We start from the raw sequence: 23,124 nt of genomic DNA, 5'->3' as shown, positions 1-23,124 counted from the left end.
ATTTTTCCCTTTCACATTAATATTCAATTTTAATTTTTCTACAAATTGTTGATTCATATTTCACAAGAAATATTTATGAATCTGCTTATTATTCTTTTATAATTCTTGAACTCTACTTTGATCAATAAAAAAAAGAAGAAATATATAACGAGTACAAATCAAGACAAATAGCATAAAATAAGATCATAAGTCCCCAAAATAAAATAAAATTATAGTATGATTCGTTCAAAAGTTGTTTATTTCATAATAGTTATACTCCCATCTTAGGGTTTTACTCATTTGGCCTCTATGATTTGGTGAATCTATCTTTAAGAGTTTTTAGTCTGAGGGTTTTAGTCTCTTTGGACCACGGCGGAGGTGCAAAGCGGGAGGAGCAGGAGCAATGGTCGGTTTACGGATTTTTCTTTTCCTCCTTCTTCGTCTTCTTCCTGTGCGCGTGTATTGATTAGTGCGATGAATTGCAGGGAAAGGGAACAGGAAGCTTCGGAAAGAGGAGGAACAAGACCCACACTCTTTGCGTGCGCTGTGGCCGCCGCAGTTTTCACATCCAAAAGAGTCGATGTTCTGCCTGTGCATACCCTGCTGCACGCATTCGCAAATGTATGTATTTCTCTTTTTCATATGGAAGAGACCAAAAAACCCTAAAGAATAACGTATTTTGATGCTCGTGTTTAAATTTTGTATACAGTATTTTCCTTTGCATGAAGAACCCGTCCTTTTGGGTTTTCCATTCCTCCCACTGAAATATGTATTTGTTTGATCATTCTAAAATTCCTAGCAAGGTAAGTCACAGCCGTTCCCTGGAAAATAACAATGCTTATATCCACGTAGGATGGCGTGGCCCGAATTAAAACAACGGCGTTGGTAGCCCACCGTAGATTTAACTCGGATCTCATTTGAGAATGCTTAGATTCTAATACACGCAAATCAAACACTGGCTTGCGGTGAATTATTCTGAGGTACACAATTTACTGAAACCTATGCGGGTATATAGCATATTCTTAGGCAGGTAGAGAATAACGAAGGATATTTTCGAAGAGAGATAATGAAAGGTTCATTGAGCAAGATAATTTACCTAAAATAATGTCAAAGGAATTATGTTGGAAAAATGGATTCCTAGTTTTCACTCTGATGTGCCGTGATCACACTTCAATCTATTAAATAGTTACTCATAGGATAGCAAGCATACGGTTATTCACGCTACTATTGTAGTCGATTTCTACTTGTAACACGTCTCCAATGATTTGGTAGTATATAAATTTATAACTATGAGTCCATGACTGTACTAATTTGGCAGTTAATGTTTTTTGTTTGAGATTATAATATGATAATATAATTCTTATTTCAAGAAATAGGCTACTTATATTTTGTGTTGGGAGGAGATGCATCTCGAACCCTTGGGACACATCTCTGAGACAGAAATGTGTCTCCGGTACAGGCAACCTTGCCTGAGATGTCTTGGTTGCAGGAAACTTCCAGCCACAGTCTCCCATTTAAAAGGCGCTGTCTTCCACACAAATAAAACCAAAATTTTTTTAACTTAAAAATAAAGTTTAAACGCATTGGGAAGCTAGAAAATAATCATGCAGGGTGAAATATTCTTGCTTGAAGTTTTTAAGGGATAGATGCTTGATTGATTTGGTTTTGATAATTTATGGCAAACAAAATACAGATGCAATACAATGAAATACTTAATACGATAAAGAACAAATTCACAGAATGAGGTTTTTCATATTATTGCAGCTATCACTATTTCCATTCATCTTCTGATTAATATTATTCTGAACATACCACATCAAGTTCACTAAATAAGAGTGCTACCTCTATCTGATGCTGATCTACAAATCGCCTTAACTGTGTTTGGCACCCAAACCCTCATGCATAACATGACAATTATTATGGGAGGAAGCTGCGATTTCTGAATATAAAATCAGACTGGTAATACATTGCTACAGGATTGCAGAGTTTGTGTTGTCCACTGATTCCAAACCCCCACGTATGCTGGCTGTAGTCTGAGTTTGAAGTCCCAAAACGTGTGGTAGGAGTTCTTCTATCACAGCGATAGGAATATGGCAGTACTTTGATGCTAACCAATCAGACCTGGAGTTGCGTCCAGGCTGCAGATGACAGGGTTTTCGTCCTGTGTGTGTTCTGAATTGCAGAGCTCATAAATTGATAAGAGAAGACAAACATAATGAATCCTTCTTCAAGCATCGACCCTCTATAAATAATAGCTTCAACATCAACCCAAAAAGCATCAATCCATCTAGAAACCTCCTTATAAGAGACACAAGTACAAATTCCAATGATGTATAAATTATTAAATTGGCCCCCATAATCATTCGCCTAGGAGAAATAATGTTGTAACTTAAATGTGGCGCCAACTTAAGTCATAACAATTAAAATATATTTGCTTAAGACTTTAGCTTTTTGGCCTCCATCTTAATTATTCAATAATTCCCATTATTTCTTTAATTTCTCCTAACCCCCGGGAATGAAAGGCCAGGAAATTTCATTTTCAAGTCTAATCATTCGAGAGGGGACATTACACAGGGCAGGGGCCAATATGAATCAACAAGACCACAAGTATTTGCCATTTGGCTATTTGCAGTTTGATGCAAAACTCAAAAGATATTTATATTTTCCATAGTCTTTCTGTTGTTCTTTTAATTTTTTTTAATGCGGACTTTGGGATATACGCAATGGGGGTGAATTCTACTAGATCCTTTGGAGTTGGATATCCAATTGTGATAATATTTTTTCTTTCTTCATTCTTGTCAGTATGTCTATATTCATATTCTCATATCTATAATCACACACTATAGCAAAAGGATTTGCAGTGTTGAAATTTTCAACTTGTTTGTTTGGGCCTTGCCTTCAGTTTTCTTATACACTTTGTCGAATTTGATTGATTCCTATGAAGTATCCTTTGCTTCTGATGGATGTTTTGGTTATAGATGAACTCTTTGCTCCTTTTATCCTATAGATCCGGATTGTTGTTGAGTGTTTGACACTTCATTTTTCTCCTGAATGATTTTTATTGCCTATTTAGTATTTGGCATACCTTGTGAAAGGATTTGCAGCGTTGAAAGTCCAATGTCATGGTATTTTCTATAAATTGTTAAATTATATGAAAAAAATTGCATCTCGAAGTATCCCTATCTCCTATTTTGAATTTTCAAAAATAGACGTACTGGTACCGATACCGATACCAGTCTCCCATACCGGTACTAGTACCTGTCTGCTGGCAACCTAGATTATATTGCTGCTTGTGATTCTCTTTCACTTGAAGAACTGTACACCCAGTACAGTTATTTGAAGACAAATATTTTAGCTATTTGCACTTCAGGATATTGCTAGAAGCTTATTAATGACACAATTCTAGGTCTAGACCGTGCAACAGGTTCTTTCTTACGATAAAAAACAAGCGAATTTAAACTTTTTAGATATATTTGGCAATGGCAGGTTTTGAAACATGTTAAATACATTCGGTAATGTCAAGTTTGGAACAATTGAGGACGATATATATGCTTAAGCCTGGTATATGTTTCAGAAGAATTATTGCTGAACATTGTTTACTGCACTGTGTCCTGTTTGTTTCTTGTCTTAAAGAAGAGGATACTGGGGTTAAAAAGATGTAACCATTGGGTGGGGTAGTCCTAGATGGTCCTCTCCCATACTGTCTCTAGAGCTAGAGATAGATGATGATCTAAAGTTGGAAGATGTAGAGGATAGACTAGTGGAATTTGGAGCGGTAGGCAAAGGTTGCTTCAAAATGGTGCCTTTGTAATATAATATAATGGTAGGGTAGAAGAAGAGGAGAGAATGACAGACAGGGGACTCATCATATCAAATCCTTGAAAGAATATTAGAGGTAGATGAGGCTGTTAGTGAGGTAGGAGATACAATAAATAGGAGGGAAAGGGAACACAATGGAAGTAGAGGTAGTAGAAGAAGAAGAGTGAAGTGTGAAAGAATGTAAAAAGGTAAGTAACACAAAACTTACCATATTAAACCCCTGCAAGAATGCATTTGGTAGATGAGACTATAGTGGGGTAGGAGATAATATAAACAAGAAGGAAAAGAAACATATAGAAGAAGAGTTATAAGAAGAGAAAAGTGAGAAATAATGGAAAAAGGGGAATACATAGCATAGATGGAGAAAATAATGTAAGATAATTGACTCTAGATAGCCATTACACATGTTTAGATAAGAGAAGGAAATCAAGGAAGTAGATATGAAGAATCATGAGGATAGAGATGAAATAGTTACAAAATCCACAATTAGAAACTTCGAGGAGGTGAGGCTTTGGGACCAACTGTCATCTTCTGTGATGCTTGGGAGTGGATGAAAATAGTGTAGACAATGAAGAGAGTCTAGCACTTGCATATAGAAGAGAAGGAAACAAAGGAAGCAAATAAGAGGATCTGTGATGAAAGAGATGAATAGTTATCCCAATCCACAATAGACTTTGAGGAGATGAGTCACTGTGACCAAGTGCCATTCCTGTTTATGCTTGGGAGTTAAAGAGATTGACCATGATATATATTGAGATAAGTATGAATAATTAGAATGGATGATGTCAACATAGTGTGGAGAAAATTCAAACAACATGCAAGGGAATTAAGTAAAAGAGAGGGATTAAGAGGATTTGATGGTGTCCCAAGCAAAGAAACGGGACTTGGACTCGGCTCGGACTTGGCAAGGCTGACCCAGACTCGGACTCGGGACTCGGAGTCAAACTTGGCTGGACTCAGGAAAGTGAAAAACTCAAGAAATTTGGAGATTTTTAAAGATTTAAAATTTGTTTCATGCACCCTTTATTGAATACACCTTAAAGACACAATAACATCATCAAACTCGGCTCATTTGATTACATACACAAGTATACATCAATTACATACACAAGTATACATCAATTACATAAGCATAAATGCAAATTGTAGGTGAAGGAAATAACAAACATAGATTTATAAATATTGTTAAATGTATACAATATTACAAAACTCATGGAATAAAAAATCCATGTTCTCATATGATCATCATCAAATGTTCCATACAAATGCCAAAGGTAAATACAACTACAAGCCTATGGCTCAGAGGAGCTTGCACCCTCCAGCCCCGACCCCTTGCGAAGGCATCTAAGGTAGGTCCCGGATGATTCGACCGCCATAGCTGCTCCACGTGACACCATGCCATGCTCACCAACGTCAGGAACATTTGTGTCACTATCTACCTTTGAATCTCCCGTCTCTGCTCGTGCTCTCCACTCCTCCTCTGCCATGGCTACAGTCTCAGCCTCTGTATCTACCTGGTCGATCCAATTAGTGTCAGACTCGGAGGTTAAATTTTCCCTACTTCTATCGACGCAGTTTCCCCCCATATTTTTCAATGGGGATTTGGGGGCAGCGCCCTCAAGGAGGTGGGGTCAAGGGGCAACAGGTGTTATTTTCTATTGGCTGACATGTTCTAACCCTAATTTTTCTCATCTTAAAACAACTTTTAAAAATGCATTTTTTTTGGCCTTTTTTGGGCCTTGCCGCTAGCCGAGTCCCATGCATGGGACTTGCCGAGTTTCAGGCACGGGACTCGCAGAGATTGGCGAGTTTATGCCAAACTCGCCAACTCAGCGAGTCTAGCGAGTTCGCCCCCTGGACTTGGACGAGTTTGAGTCTAAGCTCGCCAGACTCGAGGGGCATAAGTCATACGTGGACTCGTCGAGTTTGGCGAGTCCTGAGCGATTTTCCGATCTTTGGTCCCAATACATTGGGGCACTACTCCCTACTGCAGGGACTTGAGAATATCCTACTATCTACCATGAAAATAGTGTAGACAATGAAGAGAGTCTAGCACTTGCATATAGAAGAGAAGGAAACAAAGGAAGCAAATAAGAGGATCTGTGATGAAAGAGATGAAATAGTTATCCCAATCCACAATAGACTTTGAGGAGATGAGTCACTGTGACCAAGTGACATTCCTGTTTATGCTTGGGAGTTAAAGAGATTGACCATGATATATATTGAGATAAGTATGAATAATTAGAATGGATGATGTCAACATAGTGTGGAGAAAATTCAAACAGCATGCAAGGGAATTAAGTAAAAGAGAGCGAGTAAGAGGATTTGATGGTGTCCCAAGACATTGGGGCACTACTCCCTACTGCCAGGGACATGAGAATATCCTACTATCCACCATGTTAACTATTCAATTTTTTTCTGGGTAAGTAAAATAGTGCGGCATTTTTGAATTGTCTATTATCATTATTATTTTATAATCACATTCTATAAATTTGTACAATTTAAATCTCATATTCCAGGTTTTCAATTACTTTTATTCAGAATGTTTAAAGATGTTTTGAAGTCTAATATGACTATTAAGTAGCTCTTGATATATATAAGACCTTTCCCTTTGCCGACCTAGAACTCTTTTTTGTAGTCTTGGATTTTTTTCACTGTTACTAGACAATGTGTGCAATGGGTAATCCCAAACTTGTTCCTCCAAGGACAGGCTTTTACCATTTGACTAGAATAATTTATATGTTACAATTTAACTGATTGAGAATCAGGATACACAATGTTTGCAATTTTTAGTGAACATAACAGGAGAAAAATGTTATTTAGCCATGCAAAAACTGTAGCAGGGTATTTGAATTTTAGAGGATTATCATTACTTGCAATGAAGAGGTAATTGCACTAAACAGTTAGATTGACTCACACTGTTCCTGACTATTATAAGTTTCATGTTTTTTAAAAAACTCTATTTTGCTTCCTAAATAAATATGAAAGACTGTTGAGTTAATATCAAATTTGAGCCATGAAAAATTCGTAACATAGGATTGTCTGAAAACTTGAATATTATTAGCCATATCTTCCAGGTGGTAGCTAGGTCATTTGTGGTTGCCCCCACCATTCCCTCCGATATACCTTATGATTCTCTCACTTACTGGTTCTTATTTGATGCCATGCTTGGCAAAAGTTAGATTTGTGGGGACTTGCAATTTGTTTTTGGTATGTTATAATGGTTTTGTTGATAGATTGGATTGTAAGAGTCCTACAAACTGGATAACACCGAGTAAACTAGAGTTGATTCATTGAATAGTCAGAAATTACTTCAGAAATGTTAGGACTGTTTTTTAAGATAAAACTACAGTACAAGCACTATGTGGCTTATCTGGCTTAAATGTATTGATTCTGCTATGATTTGTTACAGAAAGCTTGGTGGTTAAAGAAAGTTAGAAGGGAGTTTCTTAGGTCACTGGTTAGTTCATTCCTGGTTGCTCCATCACTCCCTCCAATATAACTTATGATTCTCTCAACTACTGGTTCTTTTTTGATGCCATGCTTGTCAAAAGCTAGTTTGTGGGGACATGCAATTTGATTTTTGTATGTTATAATGGTTTTGTTGATAGGTTTGATTTCTAAACCCACGAACAGGATAACACTGAGTAAACTAGAGTTGATCTATTTAATAGTGAGAAATTACTTTAGAAATGTGAGGACTGATAAAATTACAGTATGAGCACTTTGTGGCTTATCTGGCTTAAATATATTGTTTCTGCCATGATTTGTTACAGAAAGCTTGGTGGTTTAATAAACTGAGAAGGTAGTTTCTTAGGTCACTGGTTAGTTCATTCCTTTACCTTTACCTTTACCTTTACCATTAAATGGTTAGTTCATTCCTGGTTGCCACCACCACTCCCTCCAATATAACTCACGATACTCTCATTTACTGGCATCATATTTGATGCCATGCTTGTCAAAAGCTAGTTTGTGGGGACATGCTATTTGATTTTTGTGTGTTAAATGGTTTTATTGATAGGTTTGATTTCTAAGAGTCCTTCGGACATGATGATGCTGAGTAAACTAGAGTTGAGTCATTGAACAGTCGGAAATTATTTTAGACATTAAAATTACAGTATAGCGCTTGTGACTAATCTGGCTTAAATATATTGTTTCTGCCATGATTTGTTACGGAAATCTTGGTGGTTTTAATAAATTTAGAAGGTAGTTTCCTAGGTTCACTGTCAAGAAGCCCAATTTGGTGCACGCAAATCCCACTTATGGAGATTGATTTGATTTATCTCAGATATTGATCCAACAAAATGTACAATCCTTACCTCGCAGATTTGAACATGTGATCCCTAATTTAGAGTACAGAGGCTTTCACCACTATGCTAACTCACCACTATGCTAACTCAAGTTGTATAAAAAATAAAATGTTCACTGCCAAGGGAGACAGCCTTCAACATTAGGCCAACTAAAGTTTTATAAAGAGTAAAAATGTTCACTGCCAAGGGAGACACCAGTTTGGTGTATGAGATATCCTTCACGTAAACATATAATAATGGGATTAATTTTCCATTTACCTACTAATATTACCTAGTTTTGAACTTGTGACTGCTTTCACAGTTAGGCCAACACAAGGACCCAATGTTAGCAAACTCAACTCAAGTTTTTTTTGGAATAATACCGAGTTGTCCATTCTACATTCAACGTATAAGTACAATATGTTGAATTCATGCTTGAAGAAAAACACACTCATATATAGAGAGGGGGAGGGGGGTGTGAATCAGTATACAACAATTTTTGTTCATTCTACATTCAATGTATAAGAACAATACATTGAATTCATGCTTGAAGAAAAACAGTCTCATATAGAGAGGGGGAGGGGGGTGTGAATCAGTATACAGCAACTTTCACTTATTTAAACTTTAATGATCAGAGAGCAATAAACACAAGTAATATCTAGCAATGAAGAACACAAGATGCACACATGATTTTACTTGGAAACCCTTGCGGGAGAAAACCACAGCAACATATTGCTTTTACATATATCTTCTTACAAGCTTGGTAGGTACCAACCCACAGGAGACTCCAATCCTCTTCATTGAGCACCAACTCAGCAAGAGACACCAATCTTTTTGAGTGATAGGCACCGACCTCCTGATCTCACAAAATAGAAGGCACCAACCTTTGGAATGCAATATAATAATAATGTTTTGGATCTGCTCTAAATCACTTTCAACAACCGCTCACAACTTCAACAAAATCTGCCTTCAAATCTTTCTGTCAAGTCTACTATACACCTCTACTCAGATCTGCAATAAGATCTCCAATGATTTCTCTGAAGTCTAAACTATTATCTTAAAAAATACTGAATTAGGTCCTCTCCTAATATTTCTGATTTCACCTCTCAAAACATCTGATCTTTGCTCATAAATCTGCTCTGAAAACATCTGATTTCTGTGATTAGATCTGCTTTCAAATATCTGACTTCTGCTCTTAAACATGAGAAACATATTCAATGATTGATATTCTTTAAGCCTCCAACAAACCTCTTATTTATACTCCTTCAAATACCTTTTCACCAATGGTTGCATTGCTTCAAAATAGGTCTGCCAGAAGAGCAGTTAATAAATATTTAATATAAATTTATTTCCCCCAAAAATGGGCATAACAATCCATGAGGTCAGTCCTTGCAGCATTTTGTATACTTTTTTATTGCATAAATTTCCTTCCACCAAAGTGCGTGCTTAGTTCAAGTTGTTCGGCCAAGACATACATTTTTATTTAATTTAAAAAGTACCTCCCAATCAAAAGGGTACATAACTTCATGAGGGTCGTCCCTAAAATTGTTTTATTCGTTTTCACCAAAACCAAGGATGGGTCGACCAGCATGTGAATTATGTTGGTCAACCTTCATAATATACTTGCTGCTATAAAATATTTTCTATTTAGGACATTTCTGCTCTTCTACAATTCTGCTCATTCAAACTCAGGTCTTCTCAAATGAATCTAACAACTCTGCTCCCGATATGCCACTAATTAGCCCTTGACATCGATGACAATAATCCAACAATGCTAAAGTAATAAACTGGAGTGATTGAACTAAGTTTGAGCACTATTTTATGTGTGCCTGTTGTTGATGTTGTGGGACGCTCTGGAATAGAATTTCAATTGATATCACTCTATTAGAGTCAGCTATTATCTTCTGTTTAAACATTGATTTTTCCTTGTTAGTTAGTTTGTCGTGCACATTATTTGTGTAATATGTAAATAAGGTTTGTACAAACAAATTTTTATTAGTGTTTTGCAATTGGTTTAGATAACTGGAGTGTGAAAGCTATTCGAAGAAAGACTACAGGGACTGGACGAATGAGATATCTTCGACACATGCCCCGACGTTTCAAGAATAATTTTAGGGAGGGTAAGTCATTAATGGTTCAAATATGATAGTTTATTAATTAAATGGTTATTGGTATAACAAGTAACATGGTTTTGTAATGTTTGTTGTTCAGGAACTCAAGCAGTCCCCAGAAAGAAGGTTGCTGCTGCTTCATTCTAAATTTGTTTAGAATGGAAGTACTGGGATGTAGATTTGAATTTATTATGTACTGGATGGTTTTTCTAGTTATTGTAGAAAGCCTAGATTCCAGTTAAAAGCTTGCTTTATGAATGGAAATGCTTTTACAATTTTTTTGGCTAGTACTATAGTAAAGACTGTATGGAAAAGTTAAAACAAAGTTTTTTCAAGCATTGAAATAGACTGCATGTATGCAGTAATAATTTCTAATGCTGTTTGAAATTGAGATTTTTATTTCTCGAGTTTTAGATCATCGAATTTTGTAGCTTTTAGCAACAGCCAGTAAACCTGCATGTTTTGAAAGACGTTTGAGCAATATTGTCAGCACATTTTATTTTCTATTTTTCCTGAAGTTCAATGTGTATGGATTGAGAAATTAACTGTTGGGGTGTATATGATTCTTTATCAAGCCTCAAAGATAAGGCAACTTCTGATGTCTTATTTTGAGCTTGCATTATTATCGGTCAAACTCTGGCACCCATATGAACATATCCTGTATCGTTGATCATAAAATTGAAACATCTAATTTTAATGACCTTAAATTGAAACTGTTTTATCAGCTGCATTTTTTGCTACAGGCATAAAATCTTAGTCTAAGCTTTCGACATTCAAGTGATAATGTTTCTTTGTGTTTATGACCAAATTTGCTGAGCTTCCTTAAATCAAAGTCTTTTGAAGTTTTTATTTATAAACATCTTAAGTTAACTGATTTCCTGTAAATTTAATATTACAAGGTCTATGCCTCAAAAATAGATTTCATTATATGGTTTGTCATTTTGAAATTTTGTACCAAACCCAAAATTCTTGAATTTATTGTTTAGAGTCTCAACTGAGAACGTGCTGGAAGATCAGATCCAAATTGATATTCCAGACTTTTTATTGATGAATCTTCTGCTCTGCTTTTCATATCTCTTGTTGGGAGATTCTATGGTAATCGCCCTTACATAGACTCAGTCAGAAGATTGCCCTTACATATACTCGGTCAGAAGATGGGTGATCTGGAGTTGGAACATTTGTGGTGATGTTGAGGTAACATCAATGCTGAATGATTTTTTCCTCTTTGCTTTTGCCAATCTGGGAGGACTACACTGGGATTATTTCAGATGGTCCTTGGTTTATGGGGTTAAATGGTTTGTGTCTTCAACGGTGGACTCCTAGTTTCAACCCTATGAAGGATATCCCCCTTCAACTTTCAAGTTTGGGTTGGTCTGCCTGGCCTACCCTTGGAATTTGGAGTGAAAAGATCCTTATGATTATAGGCAACTCGTTTGGGCATTGTGGTGCCATAGATAAGATCACTAAATCCAAGATGCTAGAATTTGTGTTTGTAAAGAAAATCCAAGTGCTCCCTACCCATATTTCCTTGTCCTCTAAATATGGAGTTTGGGTACAGCAAATCAATTATGAAAATTCTCCAATCATTTGCCACCTTTGTGGCAAAGTGAGGCGTACTTCTTGTTGAAGTAAGAAAAATCACAATGTCTGGAAGAAAAAGGAGCCTGCCCCCAGAGAGGTTTCTTCTTCTCCCATTGAAGAGGTTCAGAAAGATGAAAATATAAGAAATGTCACTACAGATTGTTTGAAGATAGATGCCTCTCTCAGTACTTTGAGGTTTGAAGATGGTGCAGCCAGTGGCTCCCCTTGTCTCAAGGAAAAAAGGTTTGAAGATGAAAACAAAAGGAACTCCTCTATAGACTGCTCGAAGATCGATGCCTTATCCAAAACTCTTTGCTTGAAGATGGAGATGCCAGTGTTATCATGTGCTCCTCTGGTCTCAAGAGAAAAAGATTAGGGGAAAAGGATCCTGGCATTTTGGAAAAACAAACTGCTTTGGAACACTTTTTTAAACCATGCTGATATGGGTTGGCTGTTTACCTGTAGTTTTTAGTTTCTGCTCTGTTTTTTATTGTCTTGCTGCTGTTTCCTTGGTGTTTCACTGTGTTTCATGTTGTATCTTTCTCTTTGTTAAAGGTTCTGGGCCCTTTCAAAACACTGCTTACCTAATCAAAAAAACAAATATGCTATTTTGCATCGAAGCATAAGTATTGCCATTATGTTCCATGCATTGTAGTTTTTTGAATATATTTATGAAGTTGAGCAGAATTTCTTGGCCACGAGAGTATACATCCATATGTTCTTACATTCACTGAAGGGTGATCTGCCATAATTAGTCATTTTGATGTGATAGGCGCATTCCATGACCTTGCCATAGACCTGACTAGCTTTATGACATCTGCTTGGATGGTAGAAGTTTAATTGCACAATTTCTATGGAAAGTATAATTTCATCATTTTCACCATAACTCATAATTTAATCTCCAAGGAGACGAGGATATTCATAATGTTGATCCTTCCTAGAAACTTACCATCAGCTTTCTCCAGTTTGGAAGATGAGGACCTTCATAATGTTTGATCACGTTCTCCCTCGTCTAGAAACTTAACCATCAGCTTTATCCAGTTTGGCAGTCGTTATCTGTTCCACAACATATTCATGGTAAGCCTATCTGGTAAAAACAATTAATCAAACATACCAGGGGATATGGTGAACTCCATTTCGGTATTTCTAATGTCCAGTGTCCTCTCAATGAGGAATCGTATGATAGAAAAGGCTTTTAATGCCAAATTCAGCTTTAATTATGCCAGCTGAATTTGCCACCTCTTTTTCTAACATCTTATGACTACTCTATATCTGTAAAGTATTTTATATAACCATGTGCTTGTATGTCAATAGAATGCTGCATCTTTGTTTGTGTATAGGTTACAATTTTGCTTTCATTGTTTCGGAGATGAAAATGAAAGAAATTATGTGTTCTCAATCTGTACTGAAAAAGTTTTATGGTTGACTATTACTTAGAATGTTTTTGATTAAAAAAGCAGTGATAACTAGGGTGCTGACCCTTTGCATAGTCAGAGACTATCAATAATACAATTGCAACAACAAAACCTTACGATTCAACAACCTAGACTCAACTCAAGTAGGGGTAGGGAAACTTGCACTGGCAGGGGTTTGGGTGGGGGGTGGGGAAAATTTAAACAGTCCAAGCAATACTGTCCTTGGGGCCATCAAGAGAGTTATCAAGTGATAAGGTTCTTGCTTGGATACCCTCGAAGGTTCGAGGGAGTGCAGCAGCTCGCTGCTGCAGAGGACTATTGTATAACAATAGTAGGCTGCTGCAGAGGAGTGGCTTCAGGAGTAGAAGCAGAAGCAAAAGATGTGGAGCGGAGCTGCAATTCAAAGGTGACAAGAGTTGAATCCAAAGTTGGAGCCACAAGAGTTGGGTCTTCACGGACATCAGCAACATTGTCCTCTTGAGAGGAATCAATCGAAACAAAGTTGGAAGCATTGATTGTTAGATGATCAGTAGCGTCCTTTCACCAAGTAGCAACACCTCTACAACGAGAGCATAGTTTGAAGCTAAGTGACCCATTGAGAAGCACCTTCGGCGATGAAAGGGGAGGCCCTCATAATCCAGCGGTTGAGTACAAGGCCTATCCCCAACCATAAGAACACATCCCTGGGTAGGGGTAGAGATATGTCGACATCAATTAATAGATGGGCGAAGGTAGAATGACCCATGAGTACATGGTGTCATCAACCTTCAAGAAGCTACCAATGGAATTACTGATGGCATCGAAACAAGAAGGCTCCCAAAAATGGAGGGGAAGATTGGGTATGCAGACCCAAACTAGACGAACAACCAAAGATTCAGTGAGGGGGTTGAAGGAAGTAGTCGAGGGCTTAATAGAGAGAGAGTGGTCCCCCCAAGACTACAACTTTCCCAGAACCAAATCACAATCATGAGCAGAGGTAAAAGAAGCAATGAAAAAGCCTTTAGCACAAGGTAAAAGCTCAATATCGTGAGCAACTAAAGGCTTCCAAGAATCACACGCCCAATGATGCTTGTCCGGAAGAGAAGGCCAAAACCCAGTAAATCTGTAGACCAAAGCATTGTGTTGATAGAAGTCATTTTCCACAACCTCCTTGCCACAAACCACAACAGGGGAGGTCTTGGTACAAGGAAGAGGACGAATACCTTTGTGAGAAGGAGCAACAGATCTAGCCACGTGAGCAAAGTTTTGACCAACAACAGGGGGAGGAGGTTTGGGAACCACACCCTCGCTAGCATTCACAGCAACAGAGGTGTCAACACCAGCGTTCAAAGAAACCGAGCCAACATCCAAACCCTTAGTAGACGGAATAGAGGGCCTGACAGAATCACCAGGAAGCATAACCCCATGTGGAGTAGAAACCCCAACACCCACATCGCCAATGACACATGCAATGGTGCAACCATCAGTACAAGAAGCAGAACCAGGGGGTGTGGGTGCAGAAGACAACAAGAACACCACTGATGCGAGGAGGAAGTGGGGGGAAATCAGCAAAAGAGGCCACGAGCAACACTCACTTCCATCGCAAACACGGTCGCACAACCCACAGAAACAGTGGAAGGCACAACGAACGAGATGCAGGCATGAGCAAAGGCATAGTTGCAGGCATGAGTCGCCAAGGTTACGGTCGCCTTGCGAGCGGGAGAGCCCATTTCAAATATCTCCTTTTCTCTATTACTTACAATATTATTTGAGTTATTAGTGTCAATTTAATACCAATTTTGGTTCCACAACTTATGAAACATTTAAATTGTGCGTTTTTGAATGTGGAGACAAATGGACATATGGCGTTCCTCTCTCCGGGGTAAATATTCAATCAAATTTATTCACAAATTTTTGATGGGAAAATGCAACACCACCTCCATATTTGATTTAGTTGAATTGTGATGGCTTAGAGTAGGGCTTGTGGGATCGTTTATTTCAAAGAAGGATGAATTTATTTTTAGTCTGTACTTTCACATTCATTGGAAAGAAGGATGAATTAATTTTTAGGAATCGTTTATTTTAAAGTGTGTAAATTTCAATATTAATTTATATTAAAATGTAATACTCAACTTTCTCTTAAAAAAGAGGTCACAAGTTCAAATCTAATAGAGGGTAAGAAGTACATGATAGTACCATATTGGTATAAGCCATCTGCAGGCTCATCTGTACTATAAAAGAATCTTTGTTTCTTTCATTCATTCATTCTTTTTAACATGTAGAGCAAATGAAATGGAATCACTCCTCAACGATGGTGTAACAATTTACAAGATTAAAAAGATAAAAAAAGGTGTGCTATTATGCAATTAATGTAATCCTAATTCTTAGTTCCATGAAGTGATACGACATACAGTTATCTGGGTCATTTCAATAGTAATCTTAAACGAATCGACTCAGAATGAAGCACCCTAAGGGTGCTAACAATAAGCCAAGCTAGAGTTACATAGATTAGCCTCCTAGTATGAGTCAAAAGTAGTTAAACTAAGTTAAATTTTTACTGAGCTTTAATGTTATTATGTATATAAAAACATAAAGTTAAAAAATTATTTGTTAATTTGAATTACAATGTTTAGACGTCTTTTACAATCATGATGAAGGTGGAAGTGAGAGCTCTCATGCTATTGTGTATATAAAAATATGAAAGTAAAAAAAATTATTTGTTTAATTGAATTATTATGTTTAGATGTGTTCAACAATTATAATTGAGGTTGAAGTGAGAGCTATTTTATTGTGTATGTAAATACTATAATGGCAATGACAAAGAATAGTAATGGACAATGATGGATTTTCAAGGGTATTGCTACACAAGGTTGAGTAATGCATTTTTCATTTTAGTGTTTGAAATGTATTTAGGGGAGAGGAGTGGGTCTACACAATGGGTTATCTCACACGATTCAATATTCTATGTTTATAGATAACTTGTACTATTGGAAGAGAGGTCACAAGTTCAAATCTTGCAGGGGCAGGGTATGTATATCTTGTTTGTAGCATAGTTTGATGCCTCTTGCATGGAGTATGAGAGTCATATATTGTAAGCCATATGCAAATCCAAAAATAGGATCACTTAGTATCATGTTTCCATTTCCATCCAAGTAAGTTGGATTGTATCATTGATATGGTATTGGATAGTGCTAGTTGCATGCTTTTGACTCAAATGTGCATATCTTAACTAGTGTACTTTCTCATCTACTCCTTTTATTTGCTTTGACAACATTGCTCACACACTGTTTTCACATTGTTGTCACCAATTATTATTTAGTATGTTCATTCATCTTTATCAATTTAATTTCAATCTTATTATGATGCATTCTACAATGACATTAAAGGATGGAGTGTGAATGTATTAACAAAAACTCTCGCCTTTGATTGTAAATTTGATCATTATTTACATGTCAAAATATTAATATTTAATAATGAACATATTGTTTAAAAAATAAGCAACACATTAATAAATAATTTTAAAAAATCAGAACTATGAAGATAATAAATGTTGGCTTTTTCAAAACTAAAACTAAAAGTTACATATAAAATAAATATAAAAAAAAGAAAAAAGTAGACAATTTAGATAAAAAAGAAAAAAAAAGTAAATGATATAGATAAAATTAAAAGTTTGTGTTTATGTCTAAGTTACTAGGTTCTTCTAGTTTAGCTCGGGTCCTAGTACTGGTACTGTTAGGGTACTGGTACGGCTTGGGTGGTTCTTAGGTACTAAAACCCAAATCTTATCTAAAACCTACCCAAGCATAGTTTCATTAACTAAAACCTCAATTTCACTTCCACAACTTTGTGACAACAATTTTTATCAGAATATGTCAGCAAGCAAGCAATTAAATATCATTTCAGTTGCATTTGCGAGCTATACAGATGAACATAGGGTTAGTAAACTTTATATCAGCACTATTGAGATTGATTTCAATTGATTTACATTATTCATACGTAGTAACAATTTGTTCATGTTTTGTGAAATCAGTTTCCTTGTGTTCTTAATGATTTGGCATTTTGTCAAATGTTTGAAAAATGAAATTGAACCAGCTTTTGCATTTGACACAACTAGTTGTAGTGGCAATCTAATTGATTGTGGTTCAAATGAAATTGAACAAAATGTTGATATTGACCTTGACTCCTTTGATGAAGAACGTGAATATTAAAATCAATTATAATTTGAATTTTCATTGTGTAATGACATTTTGAAACTTGAGTATTTTCATTTTTGCAAATTATGAATGAGGTATCAAAATATTTTAATTTTTGATATTTATTGGCAATTATAGATTTATGAGTATCACTCTTATTGTATTTATACAATGATATAGTCTATAATGTTTGAATGTGTGTGCGTGCGTGTGCGTGCGCGCGCTCACGCATGTGTGTACATACATATATATATATGTACAGACGTACCCATACCCATACCCAAGGATTTTTTTTGCCATACCCGCGAATCCGTACCTGTATCAGTATCCATACTCATACCCGAATCGGTAACTTAGGTTTATGTATATAATAAATAAAATAGTTTCAAAGTAAAATAAAATAGTTTTTAAGTATATAAAATAGCTCCAAATTGATATTTTTAATTTTTTTTTAGATGAATGTATTTAAGATATCTATACTAGTTAATGAATTCAAGAATATTATAGATGTATTCATATATAATCTTGAATATTTGCTAAACCTAAACAAACTCTTCAACAATACAATCTTCAAATCTCACATGCAACATACTTGTAATCAAAATATTTCGATTGAATATTATTGTTTGAATAATATTCTACATTGGTATGCCCTGCACAATTCGCTTGAATCAACATACAAGCATGCAACATAATACATTTTGAATTAGTTAAAGGAGTAAACACTGCAAGCCTTCTTCCATTTCAATTTTATTGCCTATCATCATAGTTGTATTATGTTACTTGGACTTATTGTAGATTTGCAATGCCTTAAATATCCTAGCATGGAAAAGAATTGAAGTACTGCATCAACTGATTAAAATATCAAAGTTGACATTGCAGAACGATCGGTAATGAATTCTTTCTCATTGTGCAAAGTTGAGCGATCTATTTCACTACTATAAAACTTAACTTTGCTTTGACATTAACACAAATAAAGAGAAATATGTATCATTGTAGCTGTAATTGATGGATTGAAAGATTGAATTTGTATAGCTGAATTTATCAGTCGTTTCATTCATATATTAAAAGATCATAAGCAATCATGCATACAACTTGGAGTCATTAAGAATACAACTTGGAGACATTATGAATTATTAGATGAAGGACCAATTTTTAAACAATCAAATTTTCTTCCCAAATTTATTATTATTTTGGTTCTGAATTTCCACCTCTTTCGGAGGACTTCTTTGAATAATTTAGAAATGAAATGTTACATACAAGTTGCAGAAGCTCTATGTAGCTTTAGAGGTAAAGAGATTTTAAAATTATTAGTTAAATTAATTTTTTTTATATGTTATTATGCTACACTCTTAATCTTACAGTTGGCATTGGGATATGTGTAGTTGACATATGGTTACCTAAATTTGTTTATGTTATTATACTACAATCTTAATCTTATAGCATGCATTGAGATATGCATAGTTCACATGTGGCTACTTAAAGTCATATGATTAGTATTATATACTTATTTAGATATATATAGGTCACTATAGGTGTCATTTTTTAAGTGTAAGTCAACTTGAGTGGTGGCCATGACATTGAGGACACCTAAATATAATCCTAGTCCTAATCAACCAAAAGATATTCTTAGTACTAATCTACCAAACATATCTAGACAAGTTGCCTTATAAGATTATTCAATTAAATGGGGGACTTTTTTCATTTAACCTAAAAGTCTCCCATTTAATTAAATAATGATATTATTCTTTCCATTTAATTAAATCTCAAGTCTCCCATTTAATATAATGCCTTCCATTTAATCCAAAGTTTCCCATTTAATTAAATAATCTTATAATTTAATCATCCATTTTCCATCTCACCTCATGTAAATAAGTAAATAATTACTATTTACATCTATTTTGCACCTCACACATGGATAAAATAATTGAGTATTCTTACTATTTAATTATAGTTATATTCCCTCCACTTATTTCAAGAATAAAAGACATCCGAGAACACTTGTCTTTACGGTTCCTATATTCTTTCCACTAAACCTAAGAATATAAGGTTGTTAGGTGCATATATGCGTTATGTCTCTCACAATTGCAACTACTTGTCAAATTAGGTAAGTGTATGCTAGCTCTTCACATGCCTATAATGCCATCTCAACTTTCCAGCCCCTTTTTGATACGAGGGAAACCATCTCATTCATCCTCCACCATTGATATCACCATTAGATCTCAACCATCCTTTGCCTCTTCCACAATCCTATAAATAGAGACACTCTCTCATCCTTTTATAATCGATCAACAATGAGCTAAGTACATGTTGTCAAAAAAGGTAATTGGTTTGAATAGGAACTTGTATGCTTTTTTTTGTTTCCATTTTTCATTTTAAAATTACAAAATTACATTCTGATGAATTTATTGGAGAGTTTTACCTTATCTAACTTCATTTGCATGCTTTTGCATTGTAGTGGTTTTTGAGTAACTAGTTTTTCCCAGGTTTTAAGTGGTTCAGGATCATTTTATATGTACCTCAAAGGGTGAAATGGAGCTCATAATTGAGTCCAAAGTGGTTGAGAAACAAATTTTGACATATAATACTTATTTTCTCACAAGAAAATTTAAAGTGTTTGCAAGGGCTTTTGAGTTACATTTGCAAATAATTATGTATGGTGGCATGGAATTTGTAAGAAAATACAATTCATATTTTACAAAAAAATGTATTGTAATGCATGGTCTAGTTTTGGTATATACATAGAAAATAGGTGGGAAGTATACACAATATTTACTTTTGGTATATACATAAGGGTCTTGACATATATGCATTTAATTTCAATGAGGTGATATATACAACATGAAGGTGCAAGATTTATGTGTATATACACTCTACATATACACATACATAGTTTGGAGAGACGTTTGTATGCATGCATACACATACATAATAGGACACACATTTAAAATTTGTGGAATAAACCTTTTATACAACTTATTAAAGTCCATAGATAAGTATATTTTATAATGTACAATGATGGATTTTGAGGGGGTTACACAACTTTGAGTAATGTATTTTTCATTCTATCATTTTGAGATATATTCAGGGGAGAGGAGTTGTACACAAATAGGAGCATAATGGTTTACTTAACTTATTGATATTCCCTGTTTTAAAGTAAGTAGGTTTGTTTCATTAAAATGGTATTAGGTTGTGCTAATTGCATGGTTTTGCCTCAAGTACCTAAACCTAAATATTGGTGTCATTGCATCATTTGCCTCTATCTATTACCTTGACAACATTGCTCCCCTATATTGTTTTCACATTGTCGTCACCAAGGGATTATTTAGTATGTTCTTTCATGTCTTATGTTTTATCTTAAATTTGACAACCATTTACATGTCAAAATATTAATATATAATAATAAACATATTTCTAAAATAACTAACACATAAATACAAAATAATTTCTAGAAATTAGACACCAAGTTAATGAATGTTAGCTTTTCTAAAAGTTAAAACTAGAAGTTACATGCAAAAGTAAAACAAGGGTAGTAACTAGCACTTGCACCAGAAGGAGGTGCAAGGGTTACACCGATAGAGAATTATATAAATTAATATATAAGTAAGTATAATTTTATATATAAATAGAAGATACATTAATTTAATTTACAATATCTTATGTAGAACTCTTTCTTTTGTGTATACAATTTTGAAATACAATCTTGATTTTAGGTTCTTTATGAATTTTACACCAAGATTGTAATGAAGGTGCAATGGTTATGTTGATTTTATAAGGAATAAAATCTTATTCTTAGACTTGTTTATATAATTAATATCACAGTACAAAGAATGAAGATGACCATGGTTATGTACTTGATGATGTAGTATTAAAGAAACCAATCCTAGCAAACAATTGTACCCATGTGCAATCTACATTTAATTTCAAGTAAACAAATGAGACAAGAACAATGTAAATGACTAAAATCAAGTTTACAAATCCATAAAATATCTAAGAGTTTGCATGATAGAAAATAGCAATAGTCATTATAAGATATAATATCAAAGGAACTGAAAGGCTGGTACATGTGAAATATATAGATGTTATATAATAAGACATGATCCATACATATAATTGGCACATTTTTGTCTCAAAAGACTTAAAAATAAAGTGATATGGAAGAGACATCTATCTCCAAGCAATATTGTGCTCCTATATTTGAGGAATCTACATTATAAGGGGCCAAAGATCTACATGTAGTAGATTTCAAATGGACTACCTTATAATAGCTTTGTGAGATTTTATTGGTCTTGAGTGAGCATACCAACTAGTTGGTAGGGGTTGTGGTGCTTGCATATACATATACTTAGAACCCAACAAATACTTACAGAGATCCTTGCGTTCATGTCAATTGTTAGAGAGTTGTTTGTGATTATTTTATTAATTGTTACAAAGGGTAAGCATTGCATTGTCAAATGGAGTTTTTTCTCTCTTCCTTGTGTTGTTATGGGGATTAGTTATCAATCTTTGTATTTAAATGATTCCACAAAGAAATATAGACATAATCATATAGTGAATATGTTGTAGATATAGACCTACATGTTTGAATGAATGCTCTATTTTTATGGAAAGTTGCACGCTTATTAAGATTTTGACTTATATATGATGTCATACATGTAGTGCTTATGAAATACCATGTTTCAAAAGAAGTTTACTAAACTTTAGTCATCCAAGTATTTTATAAATTCAACATCGTTAGATCCATTTAGAGAGATTATTCACATAAATATTTGCATAACATAAATATGCCATTATGGAGATATTCATTGTGTAAAACCAAAATCATTCACATGGTTTCAACAATCACTTCTAGTAATTTCTTCTTCCAAGCTCATGACTTGGAGTGTAGATAGTTCCTCTAGCAAGCCATACTTGCATGACATAATACTTCAAGAGTGCTACCAAGTTTCTGTATCATTGATATTCTTTTCCTCTTAAACCAAAATCTATGACTCATGGAGCATTGCGTATAAGACAAACCTCATTAAGTACGAATTTAAAATTATATTACCAAATTTGCTTTAAAACATTAACCATTTATTACTAAATTTACTAGAGGATTAAAAATATATAAGAAAAAAATCATTGAAAAAGTGTAGATGTAGATTAAAAAAGCAAAATGGTGAACTATCCATTTCAACCATTAAGTACAAATGGAACTTTTCATGCACACTGTTGGTGTAAATAAATATTCATTATAGATATTATTACACTTACTTAAGTTAACTTAGGATAATGCATTTCATAGTAGTTTGGATATGAGACACTTGGGTGTTTGTGTCACATTGGGATAGTGTGTGTAGGAGAAATTCCACCTTTTATGGTGTTGATCTTGTTATTCCACTATCATATCCACTTATTGTGGAATGATAATTCCACCTTCGGTGGGTGATCCACCTCATGTGGAATATTATATTATTTCTCCTACCTACCCACACCTATTTCCTACCTACCCTTGTTTCTCATTGAGCCACATGTCATATTTGTGTGCTCATACATCCATATGGCCTTGCCTATATAAGCAGGCCTCTATTCATTGTATTGGTTAATCCAGTTGATCATTTTTATATTGATGAGAATACAGTTTGTTCTTGTCATTCTATTGTCTCTTTTATGCTTTTCATTGTGCCCTTGATCTTGGCAAAATCCAACATGGTATCAGAGCTATTGGGGCTTCGTTGATCAGTTTTTGGAGACATCGTGGAAGGCTTCTATTTTC

General features: G+C 34.9%; 1 protein-coding gene across 1 annotated transcript; it reads left to right on the top strand.

Moving 5' to 3' along the window:
- The first annotated feature begins 230 nt into the window (after positions 1-230).
- LOC131055066 (large ribosomal subunit protein eL37z) lies at positions 231-10,706 on the top strand. Its single transcript, XM_057989699.2, has 4 exons — positions 231-385; positions 465-600; positions 10,106-10,207; positions 10,299-10,706. Exons 1-4 carry the CDS (start codon positions 383-385, stop codon positions 10,343-10,345), a joined length of 288 nt encoding a protein of 95 aa, XP_057845682.1. The 5' UTR covers positions 231-382; the 3' UTR covers positions 10,346-10,706.
- The last annotated feature ends 12,418 nt before the right edge of the window (positions 10,707-23,124 follow it).

Source organism: Cryptomeria japonica, chromosome 5, assembly GCF_030272615.1.
Source record: "Cryptomeria japonica chromosome 5, Sugi_1.0, whole genome shotgun sequence".
NCBI classification, from domain to species: domain Eukaryota; kingdom Viridiplantae; phylum Streptophyta; class Pinopsida; order Cupressales; family Cupressaceae; genus Cryptomeria; species Cryptomeria japonica.
Note: the sequence above shows the minus strand (reverse complement) of the source record. Positions and strands in the feature narration are given on the sequence as shown.